Below are 22,212 nucleotides of genomic sequence, written 5' to 3'. Positions count from 1 at the left end.
GCGTACACTGTGGCAAGCATGCCAGTGTCCCGCTGCATGTAGCAGTCTCATACGGAGTATTCTTCCCAACAGAGGTTGACACCGGGACTATCAGGCAGCCAAGAACACCCATGGGAATATCTCGATCCGCCTAGGACATTGCAGGGACTCGTTCAATGCAGAAAGAGACAGCAGGGGTACAACTCTGCCTGTAAAGGGAAATAACTAGCGGGAACTCAATGCGTCTTCCAGGGTATGGGAGGTATGGGATAGCTGCGTCCAGTTAGCACGTCAATATTTAACGGATGATACTGATAATACCGAGTGGCAACAAGCGATTCAGCGGGTTTGTCGCCTGTTACGGTGCATTGCAACTCTGAAGGGCTAAATTAAAACACTGATCGTAGTAGGAGTTGTAGACAAGAACCTATTTCTGAGAATCTGTGGGGTGGATTTTGGAAGAAGATAAGTCCGCGGAGTATAATATAAACAAGTTCTGCAAAGCATGGGTGTTAGCTGAAGGCTGCCCCATCCGTGAATGGATACGGCGCTTACAGACAACCACTCAGATTGGGCGTAGGCCCCTGGCTAAAGATAGGCACAGGCAACCCTGCCAGCCGCCGTGCATCGACCACTGACTGATTGGCCCTTGCTCTAGGTTATTTTTATCCGTGCAGGTTCTGGCCATTCATAGCATTCATAGCACCAATCTTGCCTGACGAGCCAGCAAACGGTTCGCCAGAGAGTTTTGCCTGCTGTTTTGGGTTGTTCTTTTTTTGGCTGCCGGTGGGCGGCTGCATGGAACTCTCTGCATGTTCTGCAGAATAACTCAATGGGGAATCATCCCAGACGATCTGTATATAAAGATGGCTGGTGCTGGCGATTTCTTGTAGCATTCTCACTCACTACATTCTTCATCCTTCAACGGTATTGCATCTGGTCTGCGGTATCCGGCTTTTTCTTTTCTTTTCATTATTTTTTCCCTTTCCCGTTCGATTTCTTATCTTCATCTATTTCTTTCCCTTACGGTTGAGCCGTCTTTAATTTCTGCTTTTTTCAATATCACGGTTTTGACGAAACGGGCCTTCAATATCAAAAAAGAATTTCAAACGATAAAAAAAAAAAATAAACCTACATCAAATCATCCAATATGCGCTTCGCTATGGTACTCTCTGCCTGTGTGGCAATTTCTGGAGTGAACGCTGCGCCAGCTGGCTGGTCCCCGGGTTCTGCCAAATGGCTCAGTGAAATTGGTGACTATATTTCCAAGCACGCGAACCAGGGTTTCCCTCGCCAGCCTACCTGTGATCTCTCCAAAGCCGTGCTCCCAAGCAACCCACAGCTTTCGGAAGTTCCCGAGAACCAGAAACTGCTCGCCGTTGCAGTCGGCCGTGGCACTCAGGTAACTTAATCCCGAACCCCATCAACAAGCCGAAAATGAACTAACAAAGTGACAGAACTATACATGTGCTTCATTATCTCCAGATGAAGCTCCAAAGGCCACCGGCGCCGTTGCTACGTTGTTCGATGCCTCGTGCATCGCATCCAACTACCCTTACCTTCTCTCGCTTCTCCCCAACGTTGCTCTCGAGCTCACCAACCCTACACCACTCGCCAACTCCCGTGGCCCAGCAGACCTAATGATGATGGGCCGCCACTACTTCAACGGTGAAGGTGTTCCAATTTTTGACTTGCCAAAACTTGGAGTCTGCGGTGTTAAGAAAGCTGACTCCAAGGATGCACCACCCGATGCTATGAAGGGTGTCAAGAATGAGCAAGAAGGTGCCGTTAGCTGGCTGATGCTTGAATCGATTCCTTCTAGCAAGGGCCAGGCAAAGAGGGTATATCGCGTGAACACTGCTGGAGGAAAGGCACCGGCAACCTGTGCTGGCCAACCAGAACAGATCCAAATCCAGTATGCCGCCGAGTACTGGTTCTATGGATGAAGTGATGAGGATCAAAATGGGATGCATTGATTTATGTTCTTTTTTCTTGTTGTATAATTTGTTTCAGTTTCCTTCACATACCCTTTCTTCTGTCTTTATTTTCGCCGTGTTGCATAGCTGGCTTAGGTTTGTTGGTTATTGTCGGGTGTTTGTGTGTTTGTGATGAGAGCAGCAGACATGTACATAGGTATAAGTATGTTGTAAAAATCCGGAGTATTGGCGTCAGGTATCATCTTGTATAGAATAGCATACTTATTGTATACCTTCAACTTTTTTTAAATTTCCTCGTTGAAGCCTAAGAAGAAACTTGACTTTCTCCCATTGTAGGATGTCACGTGAAAATTACATAAGAAAAGACTAACTTCTTTTGGTTAGAAGCTTAGCAAAAATCATCGTGCGAAAAAAAAAAACCAAGAAGCAAAAAAAAAAAAAAAGGATCAATTTTGAAAGACCTTGGAAAGATATATCCCATTCAAACACCGCCAATCGACTGTTTGAAATAGTTTTCCGGGTCGGTATAATCTCTTTTCGAGAGGCGATTTACCGGACTTCGACAGGTTTCACCCACAGTTATCGCTCAATTCCAGATAATTTGATCGATTGGATCCAGGACCAGCCACTCTACACAGCAGGCGATTGATTGAATACACGATACTTCATTCCCAAAAAGAGCATCCTTATCGCTTCGTATAATGGCTTTTGGAGCTCCCCGAGGACGCGGTGGTGACCGTGGTGGTCGTGGAGGACGTGGAGGACGAGGTGGTGGGCGCGGCGGTGGACGTGGTGTGTAATCCCTTATACTGGCTGAAGAAGCTTCCAATAGTCTTTGCAGTGGAGCTCCAGCTTCAGCTAGACATTTTTTTCGATTGCTGGTCTTTTGGTCTGCTCATATTGAAAGATAGTAGAGAATGGGATGACTGACTTGAATAGGTGGTTTTAGCGGACGCGGCGGTGGTGATAGAGGTGGCCGCGGAGGTGGACGAGGTGCCTCGAGAGGCCGTGGTGCTGGTCGCGGCGGACGCGGTGGAAAGGCAGGCGCCCGTGGTGGTGCCAAAGTCATCGTTGTAAGTGTTGCATCTCTCCGCAGTTCTGGACGAGTCTAACTAATGCGGTATTCTTTTAGGAACCCCACCGCCATGGCGGTGTATTCGTCGCCCGTGGTGGAAAAGAAGATCTCCTAGTCACCAAGAACATCACTCCTGGTGAGGCTGTATATGGTGAGAAGCGCATATCTGTTGAGGCCCCCTCCACAGATGGTGAAGGCGCCGCTACCAAAGTCGAGTACCGTGTCTGGAATCCCTTCAGAAGCAAGCTTGCTGCCGGTATTCTTGGCGGTCTTGATGATATTTACATGAAGCCTGGCTCTAAGGTCCTGTATCTTGGAGCTGCCAGCGGTACCTCTGTCAGTCACGTTGCTGACATCGTTGGACCAACCGGAACCGTTTATGCCGTCGAGTTCTCTCACCGATCTGGCCGTGACTTGATTGGTATGGCCACCCACCGAACCAATGTCATACCTATCGTTGAAGATGCCCGTCACCCACTCCGCTATAGAATGCTGGTTGGTATGGTCGATGTTATTTTTGCCGATGTTGCTCAGCCTGACCAGGCCCGTATCGTTGGCCTTAACGCACACTTGTTCTTGAAGACTGGTGGTGGTGTAATTGTCAGTGTCAAGGCCAACTGTATCGACAGTACTGCTAAGCCAGAGGTTGTATTTGCCAAGGAGGTGCAGAAGATGAGAGAGGAGAAGATAAAACCAAAGGAACAACTTACGCTTGGTACGTATCATTCGCTCGTCTTAATGTAACTCCTTTGTTGATTTGTTCTTACTGACTTATAACCGTATAGAACCTTTCGAGCGTGACCATTGTATTGTTGCTGGTATCTACCGGGCAGCTTAATTGGATAACTTTCTGGTGTTCCCTTTTTTTGTTCCATGTCTTACCATTGGCGTTTGAGAGTTTTTTTCTTGAGTGAGTCCTGCATTATGTCTTCTTTCAGGGTTCTCATTGAAATATGAATGTATCCGTTTCTTTATAGGTATAGCCATTTGCGGTGGTGTCTTTCCTCCTAAAAAATGTATAGGGCCTCATTTGTTCCGCTACTTTCCTGTTTTACCTTATCTGTCATCCATCATGCCTTTCGACTCGTGTGCAATTAGTCTGCTTATAAGTGATAGAGCATGAATTCGCCCTTTTTTTTTTTATTATTTTTTTTAAAGCTTTCTATGGTTTCTTTCCCAATTTGAAGGTTTGATATCTACTACAGTCACGTGTAATAGCTTAAATCTCAAAAAAAAAAAAAAAAAAAACTGTCAAAAGGCAACAAACTGGAGTGCGTTTTCCCTGTATCAGACCATCCTACCAGAGTCGATACCGGCCAAACCGCCACGGGACCTTGAAGACAACGTTTACTCCGTTGAGGCCCAACTTAAGAGTGCCCAGCGCTAAAGAATTAAGGTTGGCGCCCTCCGGGCACTTACATGAGATTGAAGTTTCTCCTACCTCCTTAACGGACTTCATTGTACGGAGTATATATACTGATATTCCCATTTCTATAGGTCCCGTGAAAATTATTATACGTTAAAGGGGGATGAGGGAGGTGTATAATAACCGTATAATGATAAATTTAATGATAACAGGCTGGCCTACCCAACATCTTATACACTCCAACTTCTCACCGTGGAAAGGCCGTGGATCGGCGCTACCGCCGACAGAGTACACCCTCGGAGTAACGCCGGGACACGTGACTCTAGATCTTCCGTGGAGCGTCAAAGAGGCAACTTCGCCGCTTGCGATTTGAACGGCCTAGGGAGCAAGAAACGGGAGACAGTTTAAGTGGGAGTTGGGGACAGCTACGAGATCCGGTAGTGCTTCCGTGATGCTCGGTCGAGAGACCGCTCGGCGTTGCTCCTCGTGTGACGCGCTCAAACCCCCCGCAGGATGCAGCTTCATGGCTTGCTGCAGATAAGCATGGGGAGGGATTTAAATAGCTGACCATCCCGCCCGCCTTTGCTATTACCCCGTTACGAAGGCATCTCTTTAACCTCCTGTTGCAGTATCAATCCAACCCAGGCAACACTCTCCCAACTCCACACACGCATATATACCAGTCTCTTTGCATGTATCCGTTTACCCTCGATTGAGAAACACGGCTATGGCTTCTATCCTAATAACGGGAGCAAACGGCTTCGTTGGCCAGGAATTGGCCGGGGGCCTCCTTAATGCCTGTCCAAACGTCCGCCTCACCCTCACGGACGTTACCGTGGCTCCTCCGGTTCCAGCTTCAGCTAAGCCTGAAGACGCTGGCCGCATAACCAGCCTCAAAGCAGACCTCACCTCCCAAGCCGCTGTTGATGAACTCATCAGCTCCCCTTCCCAATACGATGTTGTGTATATCCTCCATGGCATCATGTCCGGTGCCTCTGAAGCCAATTTTGACCTCGGCATGAAGATCAATTTTTTCTCGATACATTATATGTTTGAAAGATTACGGAAAGTGATACCAGGGGTAAAGGTCGTCTTTGCGTCTTCTCTGGCTGTCTATGGGCCTACGCCCCCTGGATTCATGATCAATGAACGCAATCTGCCACCACTCCCTACTTCCTCGTATGCAACGGCAAAGATTGCCACTGAGCTACTATTAAATGATTATTCACGCCGTGGATTCCTTGACGGAAGATCTGTTCGACTGCCTACCGTTACTGTTCGAGCCGGCGCCCCTACGGGGGCCGCAAGTAGCTTTGCTTCCGGTATCATACGTGAGCCATTGAAGGGTGAGAAGAGTACGATGCCCGTCAGGAGAGATACGGAGCTATGGATATGCTCTCCGTACGTGGTTGTGGAGAATATGATCTATGCAAAGGACATTCCAAAGGAGAAGTTTGGCGATTCTAGAGCAGTAAATCTGCCTGGAATCAAGGTTTCTGTGCAGGAAATGCTCCAAGTTTTGGAACAAGTTGGCGGAAAAGAAAAGAGAGCTCTGGTGGAGGAGAAGTATGACGAGACGATCGATAAGATCGTTCAAGGATGGTCGCCTAACTTCGATATCACTTGGGCCAAGGAGCTAGGATTTAAGGAAGACATGTCATTTTTGGAAAGCGTAAAGAGATATATAAGTGAGCATGTTAGTTAGAATAGAATAACATACTATCGTTGGACAGGTGCTCCGATAGATGCATAGATATTGTTATTAACCCTTTATTATGCGATACGAATCCATTATGCTCAAGTATACATGAGTGGTAAAAAACAATCTGCATATTGCTTTCCAGCCTACTTTCTGTGGGATACGGGTTAAGTATTCCTACTGTGTAGTATTGATTCTAATTCTCCTTCTCCTTCCCGAATACCCGGACCCTTGGTTCAATAGGGTCAAAAGTCTTCTCAGTCGGCGATGCAGTAGGAACACCAAACGGCATCTGTGCAACTAATATCCACTCAGGTGGGAGCGAGAACACCTCTGTAACCTTTGCATCGATAATTGGATTATAATGCTGCAAGCTCGCACCCAATCCGAGGGATTCAAGTGTGGTCCAAACTATAACTAGTGGTTAGTTCCAGTGTATCAACACAACCTCAGCATAGCCAATGATAAGTATCATTTTAACTCACGAAAGTACTGATGCATTGCATTGCTATGATGGGCCCAGATGGGGAATTGTTCCTTATACTGGGGGAATTTCTCACACATTCCCGGAATCACCGTAGGGTCCTCGTAGAAAAGAATCTACGCAGCATATATTAGCCATCTATCAGCCAGCATGCTAATCCCTAGAGAAACGAAACGTCATATTGATATCCCAACTTACAGTGCCATAGCCTGCTCTCATCTTATCCAGTTTCGGCTTTGTACCCGCCTTCCACTTGTCCTCGGGAAAAGTGCTGTTGGCCACCATTGACTCGTACACGTCTTCAACGACATCCCAGAATCGCTGGTTCTCGTCGCGGAGAAGAAGGACTAGACGGGTCGTTTGGGTGTTGAAGGAGCTGGGTACATGCAGGATTGCATCGTGGACAAGTTTCTCAAGCCGGGAATCCGGAACTGTGCTGGCGTTGGTAAGAGCATAAACAGACCTTCTAGCTTTGGCCAATTCGATGAATGCCTCTGTTGACGAATCCATCTTTGGAGAAAAGGAGGGTATTCCTGGTCTGTCGACGGTGTGAGTGTACGGGGACACTTATATATGTTCAATGGTCGAAGTCAGGGAGAAATGACAGATTCAGGGGTTTATAAGCAAGATAACAAAAACCTGTTCGGCCGACCGATGGCTCACACTGTGGATTCTACGTTTGCTCTTGTTGCAATGAGTATTTATTAGCAGCTCGCAACATGTGCGAAATGATAACGGGTCGCGCGCCCGGCAACTCGTCTGAAGAGGCAAAATAAATATGGAGCAAATATTGAATCAATGTAGGTATTTCAGCAAGAAATATAACAGACTGTGGGGCTTGATTATTTTCACCTATAACATCTTCTACATACTGACATGCTAAGAACACGACTGACATGACACATATTTTTTCTGTACGTGGGTCGTTAAAAACCGTAGTCCAAACGCTGCAATGAAACCTCTAATGCTCTGCTCCTACGCCTAGCTTCCTCACATTCCGTAGCCCGACAAGTCCAATAAATGCAACAATTAACATGGTAACGAAACAGGCCCAGAAAGCAGCTCTGTAGCCCGCCATAATGGCCTCGGGAGATTGATCTGGATAAGGGGACGCCTTTTCGACTGTGGCCGATATGACTGCAATAGCGGAGAGGCCAACAGAGCTTCCGAGTTGGGCGATGGTATTGAATACCGCGCCAGCGAGGGCTTGAGTAGAACCTGGGAAGATGTCTGTGATCATCAAATGGGCGATGGTGAATACGACTAGAATGTGGAGGAGTGTGTTAGTAGGTCCAATGTTATATATATACGGCAGGAGGGGGGAACAGAGCCATACCATCGATAGCCACAGGTCCCAACAGTACTCCCCAGAAGGCGCACACCCAATAATTCCAGCTTGGATCGATGATGGCCATCAGCAGTGGGGCAATCGATGCGATTATAGATACAGCGATGACAAGGTAGTTGACTCGGACAAGGTGGACAAACAACCCGGTGCTGAGGTTGAGGATAATGCCAATCACGACATTAGGCAGTAGACGAGCTGAAGTATCAAATGGAGACAGCAACTGGACCTTTTGGAAGCTAGGATTGGTAGGTTAGTATAGGTTATTAGTATATAGAGGGTAGGAGGAGAGTGGGCTTACAATAAACTAAGTACCAGCTCAGAGCTTAGTATGACAGCCCACGTAAAGAAAACTATCAAGCTGATGGACACAAAGACAGGATTCTTCCACATAGAGTTAGGTATCAAAGCTGGAGCGCCTCGCTTTCCTTGCCAATGCATCCAAAGTCCGAAGGCTGGAATTAGGGCCGCTGCAAACACAATCAACATAATATGAGTCGCATTCTGGACATTGGCGACGTCATCCGTGAGAATACTATGGATGATAAGCATGATTCATTATTCCGTAGATGGGACGAATGTAAACTCACGCGCATATGTAAGAGATAACTCCCATGCAGGAGCTAGCAATCAATATCCCGACCCAGTCAATTTGGCATAGTAGATCGTGCCATTTGAAGGTAAACTGCTTGTTATCGGTTGGTAGGGCGAGGTAATTTGAAACGGTAAGGACCAAGGCAATACTAGCACTACCGTAGAAGCCTAGTCTCCAGCCTCCGGGGGCCCCTGAGAAAAGCCCTTCGGCGACCATACCGACGGAAAAGCCAAGCGGTTGGGATAATCCAAGGCTAGCGAATCCGATGTTGCGTTGGGGACCGGGAGGGAATGATCTCGTAATGATGCTCACACCGGTTGGAAGGCACATTGAGACGCTGATACCCTGGATGAGACGGTAAATGATCATCTCCATTCCGGTGCGTGATAAACCAGTGCCTAGGATGGCAATGACTGAGATTGCTGTGCCCAATATATTAATTGACCGATCACCGACAAGGTCTGCTAGAGACCCGGCAAGCAGGAGAACACATCCGCTTGCTAGTCTATGCGTATACAAGAGCTATTAGGAATACCATCTGGATTACTTCCGTACCATGAAAGCAATGTCCCACTTACGAATAAACCGATGTTGGCCTAGTCGGAAAAAGTGTTAGTATCTCCGTATCCATAACATATTGTTGAGAAAGAGGGAGCCAAACCAGAATAAAAGATGGTCTGGTAGTTCTAAATCAAACGCAATTTCAGGCAGTCCAACGACAAGAAGGCCGTTTGATACGCAGCTTAGGAAGGTGACGCCAGTCAGTCCCAATATAATAATCGTTGAGCGAGCTCTGGAGAGGCGCGGGTGCGAACTTCTGCCACCATCTTCATCCTCTCTTCTCAATAACGGTGCATTCTCAGAAATCTCTCCATTAGCAAGGCGTTGGCCTTCGACTGTTGCTGCCATTCTGATATCGAGATGTCGGACGTTTGAGAAATACCCGAAGGCCCTCAGATGGCGTTGGAGGGGGGAAATCCTGCAAATAAATAAAATAAAATAAAAATAAATAAGGAGCCCCTGTCCTGTTTTCAGATAACTATCCAATGCGCACGAAACAGAAACTGTGAGGCTCGAAAGACACAACGACGGCCTATATGTTAGGCGGTTCCTTTATTTCTGAGTCCAGAGTGGAATAAATTTGAATTGAACATGGCATGGTCCGAGACAGCTTCAGCGTTTCGGGGGCGAAAGGTGCCGTCTTCTCCACTTAAATAGGCTCGAAGGGAGTGAAACAGACACTTTTGCGCAGAGAACACAAATGAATATTAGATTTTATCCATCGCCTGCTGGCTCTGACTTGAACATACTGTACATAGCAGTCAGTGTTGAACTCTTGCAGAGAGCTGCTGGCCGTGAAACTGGTCAATCTCCAGCCAGAGCCAGCTCGTGTATACATGTAACATAAACCTGTTCGACCGTTAACACACTACCTTCACATAGATCACCCATACCATGTACTCACCTGTAACATCGTTCACACCTATTCGCACGTAAGATCCCTACACTCTCATCTATATATCGACGTCTCTATAGATTCATATTATCGACTTGTCCTTGTGTGGTTGTAGTGAAAACCAACCAATGAGAAGACGCAGAAATGGGCTTCTCATCCGACGTCACGTGATGATCGGAAACAGCAAGTTTGGACTTCAGCAACTTTTGCTCTTCTTGAAAAAAGACCACAAAAAAGGCACGACGACGAACTGCCCTCGATTTACCCACGACATCTCCTTTCACATCCTCCGCCATGGCATCCCGGAGACTTGCTCTCAGCTTCCACCAGGCGGTGCGCTCTCGCAACGCGCTACGGGCCGTCCAGCGCAGCAGGCGAGGTTTTGCGTCTCCAGTTGTCACCGGCTCGACGCAGTCAACGACCTTGTCCAATGGCTTGACGGTGAGTCCGGGTCGAGTCGGCTTGTCGATAGAACCCTACTGACTGTCCCTATAGATTGCCACGGAATACTCTCCATGGGCTCAGACCTCGACTGTTGGTGTATGGATCGATGCCGGAAGCAGGGCTGAGACTGACCAGACCAATGGAACTGCCCACTTCCTCGAACATCTTGCCTTCAAGGTGTGTTGATACTCCGTCTTTTGGTAGACGTACTGTGCTTACAATGTCCGGTTTAGGGTACCAACCGACGAACTCAACATCAATTGGAGCTGGAGATTGAGAACATGGGTGGACACCTTAACGCCTACACATCGGTAATGACACGTTCAATTTTATCTCTCTATCGTCATATTAAGGCAAAACAGTCGAAAAACAGCTCTAATATCCGTTCTTATAGCGAGAAAACACTGTCTACTATGCCAAATCATTCAATGCCGACGTCCCCAAGACCGTCGATATCCTATCTGATATCCTTCAAAACTCCAAACTCGAGCCAGCTGCCATCGAACGCGAGCGTAGCGTAATCCTCAGGGAACAAGAGGAGGTCGACAAACAACTGGAGGAAGTTGTCTTTGACCATCTCCACGCCACTGCTTTCCAGGGCCAACCTCTTGGCCGAACCATCCTTGGTCCAAAGGAGAACATTGCCAGCATCCAGCGTGAACACCTGGTCGACTATATCAAGACCAACTACACTGCTGATCGCATGGTCCTCGTTGGCGCCGGCGGTGTTCCACACGAACAGCTTGTTAAGCTTGCTGAAGAACACTTTGGAAACCTTCCCAGCCAACCGCCAAGCTCTGCTGCCTCTGCCATTGCCGCCGAGCAGAAGCGTCAGCCTGACTTCATTGGCTCTGACGTGCGAATCCGTGATGATACCGTTCCCACCGCCCACATCGCTCTCGCCGTTGAGGGTGTCAGCTGGAAGGACGACGACTACTTCACTGCTCTCGTCACGCAGGCTATTGTCGGAAACTGGGACCGCACTATGGGCAACTCTCCCTACCTTGGAAGCAAACTAAGCACCTTCATCAACCACCACAACTTAGCCAACAGCTTCATGAGCTTCTCCACCAGCTACAGTGACACTGGGTGAGTGTTTTTTTTTTTTTTTTTTAATTATGTATTTCTACCTATCAGTAGACCTTGTACTAACCTTTATATTGTAGTCTCTGGGGTATCTACCTTGTATCCGAGAACCTGACCAACCTCGATGACCTCGTGCACTTCACTCTCCGTGAATGGTCCCGCCTATCGCAGGACGTCAGCCCTGCTGAAGTCGAGCGTGCCAAGGCTCAACTCCGTGCCTCCATCCTCCTCTCTCTCGATGGCACCACTGCCGTTGCCGAGGACACCGGTCGTCAGATCGTCACCACCGGCCGCCGACTCTCCCCACAAGACATCGAGCGTGTCATCGATGGCATCACCGAGAAGCACGTCATGGACTTTGCCCAACGGAAACTCTGGGACCAGGACCTTGCCGTCAGCGCCTTTGGTAGCATCGAGGGTCTGCTCGACTACCAGAGACTCCGCAACGACATGAGCCGCAACGCTTCTTAAGGGGAAACAAATCCGCCAAAAGGAAGATTAAACAAAACAAAAAGAAACCCCCGCGTCTGCGGAGGTTTACAAGTGTAATTTCCCTTTGTACCTGATTCTTCCTCTGTTTTTTCTTGGTCTTTGTCTTGTTTTGATAGATTCACAAGTGAGATCGATAACTGTGGTCCTATATATTTTTCTTCCTGTACAGTACCTGAAGACCCCCTCCCTCACGCCCTCACCCCGCCGATGCCCTTTAACTACTGCATTTTTCCTATTTTGCTTCTAACTGCCATAAACCTATCTTATCTCTTGTCTATCCCGCCTTATCCCCTCATAGCCGGGGGGAAGGGCAATCTCCTCTCCTTCCATCTTTCTGCGATCGACCGCAGGGTTGGCTGCTCCCTTGGGTATCCGTACTATGTGTGTGTATGTAGTGGATAAATGGGTAAATCCTCTTCGTCCACGTAATAACTCGACTCTTCCTATGGCTTACTGTCCAGGGGGGGAAGACTTTATATATCTACATAGAATTTACCGTCTACGACAGGGACACTAGGGGGAGATCAGTGAGCTTAACCCAAGTAAACCCTAGTCTCCGTCCAGAACGGCGGCATAAGCAACTAACTATATACTTACTATATAGCCATAGTTAGTTAACAAGGAGAGATATATAGCTACGCGAGCTTCCAAGCCGGCTGCATTCGGGGCAACCCAGCAAAGCCTCCATCATGGACCGAGACAAACAGGACTGGGGGGATCCATCTTTTTTCCCTCTCTCTCTTCGAGCTTGACGGGCATAAGCCAGAACCAGAAGCTGGCGGTGGGTGTGAAACCACGACGAGGCTTTCCTTGACTCTCTCTCTCTCTCTTTTTATCCCCCTGACTTTTCTCTTGCCAGCGAAGTGGCCTAATGAGGCAAATATAGCCCTACCGGGTTCTTCTCTCTACCACTTTATATATGCCCGGCACAGGGACTGATGACAACAACCAGAAGAAGGAGAAGAAAAGGCGGCATCAGATATCGGTGACAGAGCCTGAACCGGAAAGCTGCTGCGCGTCCTGTCGACGTTGAAATTGTGGTATCACCCGAGTTATAATATCTCAACTAAAGGGCCACTTCAACTGCAACTATCACTGCACACTGCACTGCACCCCATGAACGGAAGCAAACCCAGAGCTAATGTGCGGATATTTTATTTTATTTTCACTTAAAACCAGCTTGCATGAGGCTGGGTCTCGCCTTGCATCGCCTTTCTCGATACAATGTACATATTTGTACACGGCATCTGAAGCACTAACTATCAACAGGGCCAAACGGAGCAGCCATGGCGGCATACATACATACATACGAAGGGGGCCGCCACTCCACCAACACCCCCCGCCAGTACGGAGTTACATTTCTGTATATGTCCTTCCTTGCGCTCTGGGAAGGGCCAAGTTTGCTCCGTCGAAGAAAAGAAGAAGCTAAAATCATGTCCGTTGTCCCAGCCTACAGCCGTGCTTGCATCAGATCCGTCGGAGAAGCACTCTCTTTTCGGTATAACAGGCGGCGGGACAAACATAAAAAAAAAATTGACAGTTGACCAAGTTTGAACTAACTCCATATCTATTATTCAGCGGATTTGGGGAAGTTCGACGTATATCATAATCTCTTGTCCGGCCACTGTCTAGCCGAGGTCCTGAGGACTGGAGTGTTCATCTAACTATGGCGAAAAAGGCTTGATATCTTGATGTCATAGTAGTTTGGGGGCAAAAGAAAGGCGCTTCTCGCTCAGACATTTTAGCTAGCGGGCTTCGTGGCAAGGCCCCAGTTTCATGCAACATTTAAGCCGCCGGCGATCTCGTTTAAACTGCTAGCTTGCAATGGAGATGCTTCTTTAAGCAAGAACCGCCGCGGTTTTAACCTGGTATACTTTGAAAAATTAAAGGGGGATATTCCCATTCCAGAACAGAGGGCGTTTTCCCCATTTCCCCTTCCCACCCTCCATTCTGCTGGTAGAATGGGTCCCAAAACGGGAATTGCCTACCATTTGAGTGCATTAAACGAAACGGGAATTGCCTACCATTTGAGTGCATTAAACGGCTTAAATTCGTCCGGGCCCGATTTTTGCATCATAGTCAAGTATTATATATATCTATAGCTTTCTTCCTTCAATTGATAGTATCAAGTGAATTTGTTCTTCACCGAAAGTTGATATATATATACGGAGTAGTTCTACAGGGTTGCACGATAACAGCGTAAAATTCATTCGTCATGTCTTCTACAACCAAGTCTCTTTACTTCAAGAAGGTCCCATCGGGATACCCAGTCCCTGGAGAACATCTGGTTGTCGAAAATGTCCCCTTTGACCCAGAAGCCCCGGCGCCAGACGGTGGCCTGACGCTTGAATGCCTCTACACCAGCTTTGACCCGTACATGCGTGGCCGCATGCGACCTGCGCACGTCAAGTCCTACTCTCCCGCATACGGACTCAACGAGCCCATCCCCAGTGCCACGATCGCAAAGGTCCTCAAGTCACGGAATGACAAGTACAAAGTCGGCGATATCGTCATCGGCCTGCTGCCCATTCAGAAGAACGTCGTCCTCCCGGAGGCACAGCTCAAGTTCATCGGCCCCCTCAAAAACCCAGAGGGCCTCACAGATCTTCGTGTCTTCCTTGGTCCGCTCGGAATGCCCGGTTTGACCGCATACGCCTCTCTGTATGAAATCGGCAAACCAAAGAAGGGTGACACCATCCTCATCTCCTCCGCAGCCGGTGCAGTAGGCCAGGTAGTCGGCCAGATAGCCAAGCACGAAGGCCTGACTGTCATCGGCAGTGTTGGCAGCGACGAGAAGCTGGAATATATCCTAAAGGACCTCGGGTTTGACTCCGGATTCAACTACAAGAAGGAAAAACCAGCCGACGCCCTCAAGAGACTTGCACCCAAGGGTATCGACATCTACTTTGAGAACGTTGGCGGAGACCACTTCGAAGCCGCACTCGAGCACATGAACGATTTCGGCCGCATTGTTGCCTGTGGTATGATCTCCCAGTACAATCTGCCCATCAAGGACAGGTATCCGATCAAAAACCTATACCACTTCATTTCCAAGCGCCTGACAATGAGAGGGTTCATCGTCAACGATCCCGGTATGGGGGACAGGTGGACAAAGGAGCACCTCGAGCGTGTCTCCAAATGGATCAAGGACGGCTCTTTCAAGCCCCTGATCGCAGAAACAGAGGGAATCGACAACGCTCCCGAGGGTCTAGTGGGTATGTTCCATGGAAAGAACCTGGGCAAAGCCGTCTTGAAGCTCTAGAAACATAAAAAATATCCAAAAAAAAAAAATCACCAAAAAAAAGGATATGACTTGTTAACTGGGTTTTTGGAGTTTTTTAAACGATGGGTTTGGTCAATCGCAATTCTTCCTGGGACGGTCGTGGGATACCTTTCCAATGAAAAGACGAAAAAGTTCCTGTACACGGCATTTCATAGGTGTAGTTGGATGCTGATATTTCTCCCCCATCTACCAACTCCGGTCACTATTTCACTTCTGTCAGCCCTGAGAGCAGTATATAGTATCTGTAAATACCTTAAACACATCTAGAAGAATATAACTGATATAATACTGAATAGTCGGTATAAAACCATCTTTGCTTCTTCTTTTTCTGCTCTGAAGAAAAAGAGCTGCAGTTCTTACATAAGCAATCACGGGATATCTCGGCTTAAAGCAGAAACTGACCAATCAGACGCCGCTGATTCTGATGACTTTCCGAGGTTTCGATGTTTCGATGTTCGTTCTTCGACTAACGGAAAACAAGAGACAAGCAGAGAGCAGGAGGAAATTTGACTGAACAGCCAACGACGCGCAATCGCAGCAAGTTAGGACAAGTATGGCCACTTCTATCGTTCGCCCGTCCGTTTCCGCTCTCCGGCAGAGCTGTCGAGTGGCCGCATTCCCGCACAGGTCGCCCATCACCGCGCTGAACGCCGTCCAACTACAGAAGAAATGGTTCCATGCTTCGAGCAAGAAGGATATTCTACCACCATTGCCTCGTGAGTACTGCGGAAACCTGTGATATGTGACTGGAGAGGAGAATGGGGGGTTGTTATGCTGGGATTTCTGGGAGAAAAAGAACGTTTGCTAATGAACGATATTACTTGGTATAGAGGTTGTTCAAGGAACCAGTATGTTTTACGGCCCTCTCAATTGCATATTGGTGGATGTGGTATCTTTGAATTACAGGTCAACTAACGCTTGTCCGTAGCTAATGATGCTGCTCCGATTCCTCCTACCTCTCCCACTCACGGAAGCTACCACTGGACCTTTGAGAGGTGCGTACCGGATATATATATATATATATAATCGAAATTCTGGCATTGGATTGGAGCGGTTTCTAACGTTTATCTGTAGAGTCATTTCTGCCACCCTTATTCCCCTAACAATTGCGCCATTCGCCTCTGGGTCGGTCAGCCCTGTCCTTGACGCCGTGCTCTGTGGTACCCTCGTTATTCACTCTCACATCGGTTTCCAGTAAGTCATCTTGCTTATGCCGGCAATGAAAGCGGTATGGAGTTCTGATTATCTTCTACAGGGCCATGATTGCCGATTACTTCCGCCCATGGCGTGTCCCTAAGACTGCTGCCTTCTTGAAGTGGCTCCTTCGCGGTGCTACGCTGGCTACGGCGGTTGGCCTGTACGAGTTCGAGACCAACGATGTGGGTGTAACGGAGGCCCTTAAGAGGATCTGGAAGGCGTAAATGTATATATCCTGTATTTCTGTTTCTGTATTCTGATCCCCCTTCTATTACCCTGTTTCCTCTTGATCGACCGCACCGGTATAGCGCGAGAGTGTTCTTTCGAACTATCGTTATCTACTTGCATATAAAGCTTTCCAAATTTATCAACTTTCCTTTCTGGCCGTAAGGTACAGGCGAGGGGAAAGTAAGTACTCATCAGTACCCCATACAACGAGCCTTTTCAATCGTCATCTGCTAATGCACCGTGGTCTGCTTCTGCATCCTCCTCTGCAATGGCCATTACCTTTTCAATAAGCCGAAGTGTAGCACGCAACGGTAACCCGATAACATTATCGTAGCTCCCATTAATCTTTTCCACAAGCACCGATCCTAGCCCCTGCATCCCGTACCCTCCGGCCTTATCGGCACCTTCTCTTGTCCTCACATACGCAAGCAGCAATTCGTCAGTAATCTGAGGATCAAATCGAACGCTCGTCTCCTCCACCACCGACTCAAGTGCATATCCAGGAGCCTGCGCACTTTCCAGAGGCGCTATAGCAACAATTGCAGTGTACACTTTATGATCCCCCGCATCCCTAAGCCCCTGTAACATACTAATATGCTGTGCCTCTGAGCGTGGTTTCTCCAATATATCTCCCGTTTTAGGATTCACGACAATAGTATCAGCCGCAAGAATCAACGCTGGCTCGCCCTTTTCTTCATTATCAATCTCCTGTTTATACACCGCCAGACCCTTCTGTGTAGCTGTTTCTAACACATATTCAAATGGCGTGAGAGTCTTGGGGCAGTCTTCTGCAGTGTTAGACGGTATGATTTCGATGTTGGGCAGGCCAAGATAGGCGATAATTTGTTTGCGGCGGGGAGACGCCGAGGCCAGTATTACTCGTTTCTTCCGGAGAGTTACGAGGACAGGGAGAGAGGGTGGAAGTGGCTTGGGGAGAGGCTTGGATGCGGGGTGAGAGGCTTCATATGATGGTGGTGGGTCAGACGGTATGTCGGTCTTTTGATCAGACATGTTACTTGGTCCGGCTTCGTTTTCTTCTTCTTCGTCTTCTTGGAGGGACGGTATGATATTATAGACGTATGAAGTAGCGTTCCTAAGGATGTTCATCTTCGAGTTTGGCGGATAGAGAAACTTCAAGTATTACATACTATGTACATAGTATGTAAATATTCTCTTGTCCTATTAGCGCGTTTTGGTGTTGCCACGCTGGTGGGTCGCGCTTACTAACTTTTTTCTCTATACACACACACAACCTCGTCGCGCACCTTTCACCTTGACAACGTTCTGAAGGCGTCGATGAAGGTACTATAGTGCAGCATAGGACGTTGCAGGTCGAAGTGGTTATACAAATAGCCTTGGTCCTCATCTTTGACTCATCTTCAACTAGTTATACCCCAAGTTCATTGTCCTCGTTTCTCTATACTACAGGCTGCTCTATAGAACAGCAACATGGCATCTCATCATCACCGCCAACCATCCTATGAGGGCATCATCGATATACCTGGGCTTTCTCACGTCCCACCGCAGCCTCACCACCGCCACCAAGCATCGCTGGAAGGAATTATAAACTATTCTTCCTTGGCGCCCTTGTCTGCAGACGAACGTTCTCGTGCGCAAGGGGTGTTGGACAGGATCATCAATCGTCTAGCCAGCCACAGCCATGTCAACCATGGATACAGTTGCCATCTGCTCGTTCGTCACAGTTACGACTATTCGCTGTCCGAGTTATCCAAGGACACCTTCCTGCGAGTTTTCTTTAATTTTATGGAGCTAGAAATCAGTAGCGACGAAGACATCGATACAGATGATGACCATATACCCCCGAAATTTATTCAATTTGCGGATATGCTCATTGAAAAGTTCTTCTTCCCATGTATGTGCTATAGCTCATTTTGATTGTCTTCCAATCATTAACAATTCTATTTCAGTGAGAGCAAGTGGAATGACTACTCCACAACCTACTCCCGCACAGCTCTCAGCAACCCGAAGTGCACGATCACTACACGATATCACTGGCACCTCTGAGCGAGTTTCATACCTTCGAGCTCTTTGCCTTGTTCGGGATCATCACCGCTGTGTGATATCCCGAGTTTTTGATGCGCAGCAGGCGATAGTTCGAATGACTCAGTACGGTTTAAATGCTCAAGATGATGATGGGAATCTCATTATAGATGGAGATAGAGGTGAAGTATTAGATGTCGCGCATATTCTCCCGCACTCCCTCACAAAAGTGGACGAGAATTTGCAGCTGGTAGGTCTTCCGTCCAGGAATGGGCTTTCACATGGCTAAATGATAGATAGAGCGACTCTAGAAGGATCGCGATTGATATCCTTAACATGTTTGATTGTGATGTGGCTCAAATCATTGACGGTCCTCGCATCGACAGCCCGTGTAATGCTATTACTCTGTCTCATACTTGGCATAACCATTTTGGTAATTTTGATGTATACTTCGATGCTATCCCCGGCGAAGAACACACCTATCGCATCAACGGCTTTTTCAACCCTGCTGTGGGAGCATATTGGGGACTACCTGTTACTCGCAAACTCTTTCTGAGCGAAGAAAGAGTGGTAGATGCACCATCCCCCCGCCTGCTTGCTTTACATCGGGCTATTGCCCATATTCTTCACCTTTCAGGCGCTGGGGAATACATCAATAGAATACTCCGGGATTTTGCAGAAACCGGTGTGCAAGCGGATGGGTCGACGGACATAGGACGTATTGTCAACCTTAGGCTCAGTGGTTGGAGAGCAAGTGCTGTTAAAGTTTATTAGCGAGCTGTACGATACTCTTTGGGGAGTTTACTGTGGTGTATATGTTGTTCTGGAGGGCGTTGTTTTCGGTTTTCATACATGAGGCCGTGGGTCATAGGTTTTTCATCACTTCGTCATTCCCATTGCTTTGACAACCAGCTTATTATTTAGGGATGGGCGGGAAACAAGAGCCTAAACGTAAAGAGGAAAGGTTTTGTAAAATAGAAAACTGTGAAAGATGGGCATTTCGCTCGGCGCAGTGGGCTCTTCGAGGAAGCATTATACCCTCTCTTTCTCCAATTGGCATGCCACCGCTAGAACCATTCTTAGCCATGGCAAAGTTAAGGCTATCGGTCCACTATACTCCCCTTCTCTATATTTAATAAGCTCTATATGTTGTATTTTATTCTTAAATGGTTATAGAGCATAATATCTCATCTCTCTTCTTGGCGTACATAGAGTTGAATATACGGAGGCAAGTAGGTGAGTTGGTTCAAGAGAATAACGATTGTCGTTACATAGAGTATGTATAAGCATTCTCACTGCGTTGGGCACGAAAATCGGACTATCCTATAGTTATAGACAGTAAAGTTCCAAAATATCAAGATGTCCCCTCAGGAAACAAGCATCTACAGAACAATTAAGGCAAAAGAACCAATATAAACACCAGTTTAACACCGACTCGGTGGGTATCACAGTTCAGCCATCCAGAACCTCCATCTCTTTCCAACCATGAGACCATCAAAACGCCATTCGTACATCCATATAACACGTAGTAGAAAACTAGTGGACCGGAAATCACCGTGTGATGTGCATAACATTTCGCAGCCTGTCGTCGACCCTGCCTCCCCTCCGCTCAATCTCCTCGATAAGATCTTTTCGTTCCTGGACCTTGAGATGCATAAAGTCCACTGTCTTTCGCAGCACCATCCCTTCGCTACGGCCCTGGCCAGTCAAGCCCGGAACAAGCTCGGTTAATCTGTCGAATCCCTCTCGTATGGCCGCTCGTCGTTTCTGTTCCGAGGCAATGTGGTTGTTCTTCTTCTCTTGCTCGGACAGGCGTGGTTTTTCTCTTTCAGAGGTGGTGGGTCGGGGATCAGAGGGTGAGTTCGAAGTTCTCTTTACTGATGGTTCGCCATCTTCGCCGGGAGTTGAGCTGGGCATTCGAGCTGTTCCTGCTCCTGTTCCTGCTCCTGTTGCGGTGCGGAGAGTTGGAGAGACTGGTGAGACCGACAACGACATGATGTATAGCCGGTAGCCTGTTAATGAGTAGACGGAATAATCGAGGTCAAAGAAGGACAACAGAGTGTCTAATTATGCTCTGTATGCTTTCTCCGATGTCTTCTGCTTGATCTTGATCTTTCTCTTCTTCTTGGTCTTTTTGCTGTGAAATTCATGAAGAAAGCCCGACGAGGAAAAATTAGCACGTGAATCCATGATTAATGCTGTACATAATTAAATATTATATAATCAATGACATAATATTTGATTACTTAAGATAATAACATCATAGAAATTGCCTTGAACTTCAAGTTCGTCGAATTCATGAAGAGAGAAAAAAAAAAGCAGTGCTTTGTTCTCGCTATGCGACGGCCCTTTTTCTCTTTGTGTTAAGACACACCATACGACTACGATTCTCGCTGAATCCTACACGTTGATACCATGAGCCAGGTACTTCGAGGCGGTTGTTCGTGCGGTCGGAACGAGTGTTTCATCAACATCCCACTTGACGCCAGTGACAAGGCAGAGGTCTACTTTGATTCAAGCAGTGTGAATCGTGAGATTATAATCACAGATGGCTTAATTAAGATCTAGTTAATTAGTTCTGACTATTTGATTTTGGTTGTGGATAGGTCGGACGCAGGCCACTCCGTTGACAGCATGGCTCCGAGTACCCCTTGATTGGTATCAGTCGGCAACAGTGTCTTATTTTCCTGATGAGACGCATGCTGCTATTCGCCGGACCTTTATCCCGCCAGAGGATCCGCATTGTCGACGTGTCTTTTGTGGCTTCTGCGGCACGCCACTAACTTACTGGACCGAGAGTCCTCCAGAGGAGGCGGACTATATGTCAATTACCGTGGGGAGTCTCTTCAGCCAGGATCAAAGCGCACTAGAGGACCTGGGGTTGCTCCCAGAAGACATTGATACTGGGGCATCAGTTATTCCGGCGTCATCTAGCAGAAGTGTCACTCCCGCGGCGGCGTCTTCGTCCAGACAAGTCGCCTCCAGGGAACCACAGGTGTTTGTGAGTCGCCAGAGAGGTACGTTTGGGGGAATTCCTTGGTTTGAAGAGATGATTGAAGGAAGCCGACTGGGGAGAGTTGGTAAACGCCGCCGAGGAGTCGGAGGCAATGAATCAATGCATGTTGAGTGGGAGGTGACCGAGTGGCATGACACCGTGCCTTCCATAGATGTGGAGACACACGAAACTACCACCGTCAGTCCAAGAATATCTGCTAAGAGAAAATCTCCTCAGGTTTGTTAGTCTTGGCTGCAGTCGCCTAGCCCTATTTTAACCTTGCAGTCACCATCTAACGAGCACATTAGGAGTGAGTCCTTCCTTGGCAGACAGTCAAGGCTCCGGGGTCTCAACTAATTTTGCACTCGAATACACGGGCGTGTCTTGACTTTAGAACCTTTAATTGTTGGTACCGGGTTCGATCCCAATATATTTCAATCCATGGCCATTGGAGTTTACATTTCATTTCATTGTCCTCAGCTGTTAAGGGGTTTTGCCTTTGCTTTGACTTCGGGCACTATATACAGTCTTTGGCATCCTGTATATCATC

At 47.7% G+C, this 22,212-nt stretch overlaps 12 protein-coding genes across 12 annotated transcripts; 8 read left to right on the top strand and 4 right to left on the bottom strand.

Annotated features, from left to right (window-relative positions):
• Positions 1-1,129: 1,129 nt before the first annotated feature.
• MCYG_06578 (uncharacterized protein) lies at positions 1,130-1,925 on the top strand (the record flags this gene model as incomplete). Its single annotated transcript, XM_002844568.1, has 2 exons — positions 1,130-1,381; positions 1,437-1,925. The coding sequence occupies 2 exons, from the start codon at positions 1,130-1,132 to the stop codon at positions 1,923-1,925; spliced, it is 741 nt and encodes a 246-aa protein (XP_002844614.1).
• Positions 1,926-2,617: 692 nt separating this feature from the next.
• On the top strand, positions 2,618-3,829 carry MCYG_06577 (rRNA methyltransferase NOP1; the record flags this gene model as incomplete). The annotated part of the gene is made up of 4 exons (XM_002844567.1): positions 2,618-2,708; positions 2,856-2,989; positions 3,049-3,706; positions 3,777-3,829. The coding sequence occupies 4 exons, from the start codon at positions 2,618-2,620 to the stop codon at positions 3,827-3,829; spliced, it is 936 nt and encodes a 311-aa protein (XP_002844613.1).
• A 1,255-nt stretch (positions 3,830-5,084) lies between these two features.
• Positions 5,085-6,062, top strand: MCYG_06576 (conserved hypothetical protein; the record flags this gene model as incomplete). The annotated part of the gene is made up of 1 exon (XM_002844566.1): positions 5,085-6,062. One exon carries the CDS (start codon positions 5,085-5,087, stop codon positions 6,060-6,062), a length of 978 nt encoding a protein of 325 aa, XP_002844612.1.
• A 190-nt stretch (positions 6,063-6,252) lies between these two features.
• Positions 6,253-7,050, bottom strand: MCYG_06575 (nitroreductase family protein; the record flags this gene model as incomplete). Its single annotated transcript, XM_002844565.1, has 3 exons — positions 6,253-6,467; positions 6,542-6,656; positions 6,739-7,050. The coding sequence occupies 3 exons, from the start codon at positions 7,048-7,050 to the stop codon at positions 6,253-6,255; spliced, it is 642 nt and encodes a 213-aa protein (XP_002844611.1).
• Positions 7,051-7,501: 451 nt separating this feature from the next.
• MCYG_06574 (uncharacterized protein) lies at positions 7,502-9,389 on the bottom strand (the record flags this gene model as incomplete). The annotated part of the gene is made up of 5 exons (XM_002844564.1): positions 7,502-7,803; positions 7,877-8,124; positions 8,187-8,420; positions 8,476-8,985; positions 9,178-9,389. The coding sequence occupies 5 exons, from the start codon at positions 9,387-9,389 to the stop codon at positions 7,502-7,504; spliced, it is 1,506 nt and encodes a 501-aa protein (XP_002844610.1).
• An 841-nt stretch (positions 9,390-10,230) lies between these two features.
• Positions 10,231-11,937, top strand: MCYG_06573 (mitochondrial processing peptidase subunit; the record flags this gene model as incomplete). The annotated part of the gene is made up of 5 exons (XM_002844563.1): positions 10,231-10,377; positions 10,432-10,557; positions 10,614-10,691; positions 10,775-11,469; positions 11,547-11,937. The coding sequence occupies 5 exons, from the start codon at positions 10,231-10,233 to the stop codon at positions 11,935-11,937; spliced, it is 1,437 nt and encodes a 478-aa protein (XP_002844609.1).
• Positions 11,938-14,173: 2,236 nt separating this feature from the next.
• On the top strand, positions 14,174-15,220 carry MCYG_06572 (NADP-dependent leukotriene B4 12-hydroxydehydrogenase; the record flags this gene model as incomplete). The annotated part of the gene is made up of 1 exon (XM_002844562.1): positions 14,174-15,220. The coding sequence occupies one exon, from the start codon at positions 14,174-14,176 to the stop codon at positions 15,218-15,220; it is 1,047 nt and encodes a 348-aa protein (XP_002844608.1).
• A 574-nt stretch (positions 15,221-15,794) lies between these two features.
• On the top strand, positions 15,795-16,662 carry MCYG_06571 (succinate dehydrogenase membrane anchor subunit; the record flags this gene model as incomplete). Its single annotated transcript, XM_002844561.1, has 5 exons — positions 15,795-15,957; positions 16,072-16,089; positions 16,170-16,236; positions 16,316-16,435; positions 16,497-16,662. 5 exons carry the CDS (start codon positions 15,795-15,797, stop codon positions 16,660-16,662), a joined length of 534 nt encoding a protein of 177 aa, XP_002844607.1.
• A 220-nt stretch (positions 16,663-16,882) lies between these two features.
• MCYG_06570 (conserved hypothetical protein) lies at positions 16,883-17,773 on the bottom strand (the record flags this gene model as incomplete). Its single annotated transcript, XM_002844560.1, has 2 exons — positions 16,883-17,193; positions 17,257-17,773. The coding sequence occupies 2 exons, from the start codon at positions 17,771-17,773 to the stop codon at positions 16,883-16,885; spliced, it is 828 nt and encodes a 275-aa protein (XP_002844606.1).
• Positions 17,774-18,115: 342 nt separating this feature from the next.
• MCYG_06569 (conserved hypothetical protein) lies at positions 18,116-19,441 on the top strand (the record flags this gene model as incomplete). The annotated part of the gene is made up of 3 exons (XM_002844559.1): positions 18,116-18,539; positions 18,595-18,917; positions 18,968-19,441. The coding sequence occupies 3 exons, from the start codon at positions 18,116-18,118 to the stop codon at positions 19,439-19,441; spliced, it is 1,221 nt and encodes a 406-aa protein (XP_002844605.1).
• A 777-nt stretch (positions 19,442-20,218) lies between these two features.
• On the bottom strand, positions 20,219-20,662 carry MCYG_06568 (helix-loop-helix DNA-binding domain-containing protein; the record flags this gene model as incomplete). Its single annotated transcript, XM_002844558.1, has 1 exon — positions 20,219-20,662. One exon carries the CDS (start codon positions 20,660-20,662, stop codon positions 20,219-20,221), a length of 444 nt encoding a protein of 147 aa, XP_002844604.1.
• Positions 20,663-21,082: 420 nt separating this feature from the next.
• On the top strand, positions 21,083-21,908 carry MCYG_06567 (conserved hypothetical protein; the record flags this gene model as incomplete). Its single annotated transcript, XM_002844557.1, has 2 exons — positions 21,083-21,197; positions 21,274-21,908. The coding sequence occupies 2 exons, from the start codon at positions 21,083-21,085 to the stop codon at positions 21,906-21,908; spliced, it is 750 nt and encodes a 249-aa protein (XP_002844603.1).
• Positions 21,909-22,212: the final 304 nt, after the last annotated feature.

The sequence above is a fragment of the Microsporum canis genome, genomic scaffold (genome assembly GCF_000151145.1).
Source record: "Microsporum canis CBS 113480 supercont1.6 genomic scaffold, whole genome shotgun sequence".
Lineage (NCBI taxonomy): Eukaryota > Fungi > Ascomycota > Eurotiomycetes > Onygenales > Arthrodermataceae > Microsporum > Microsporum canis.
This window is presented reverse-complemented; position numbering and strand designations above follow the sequence as displayed.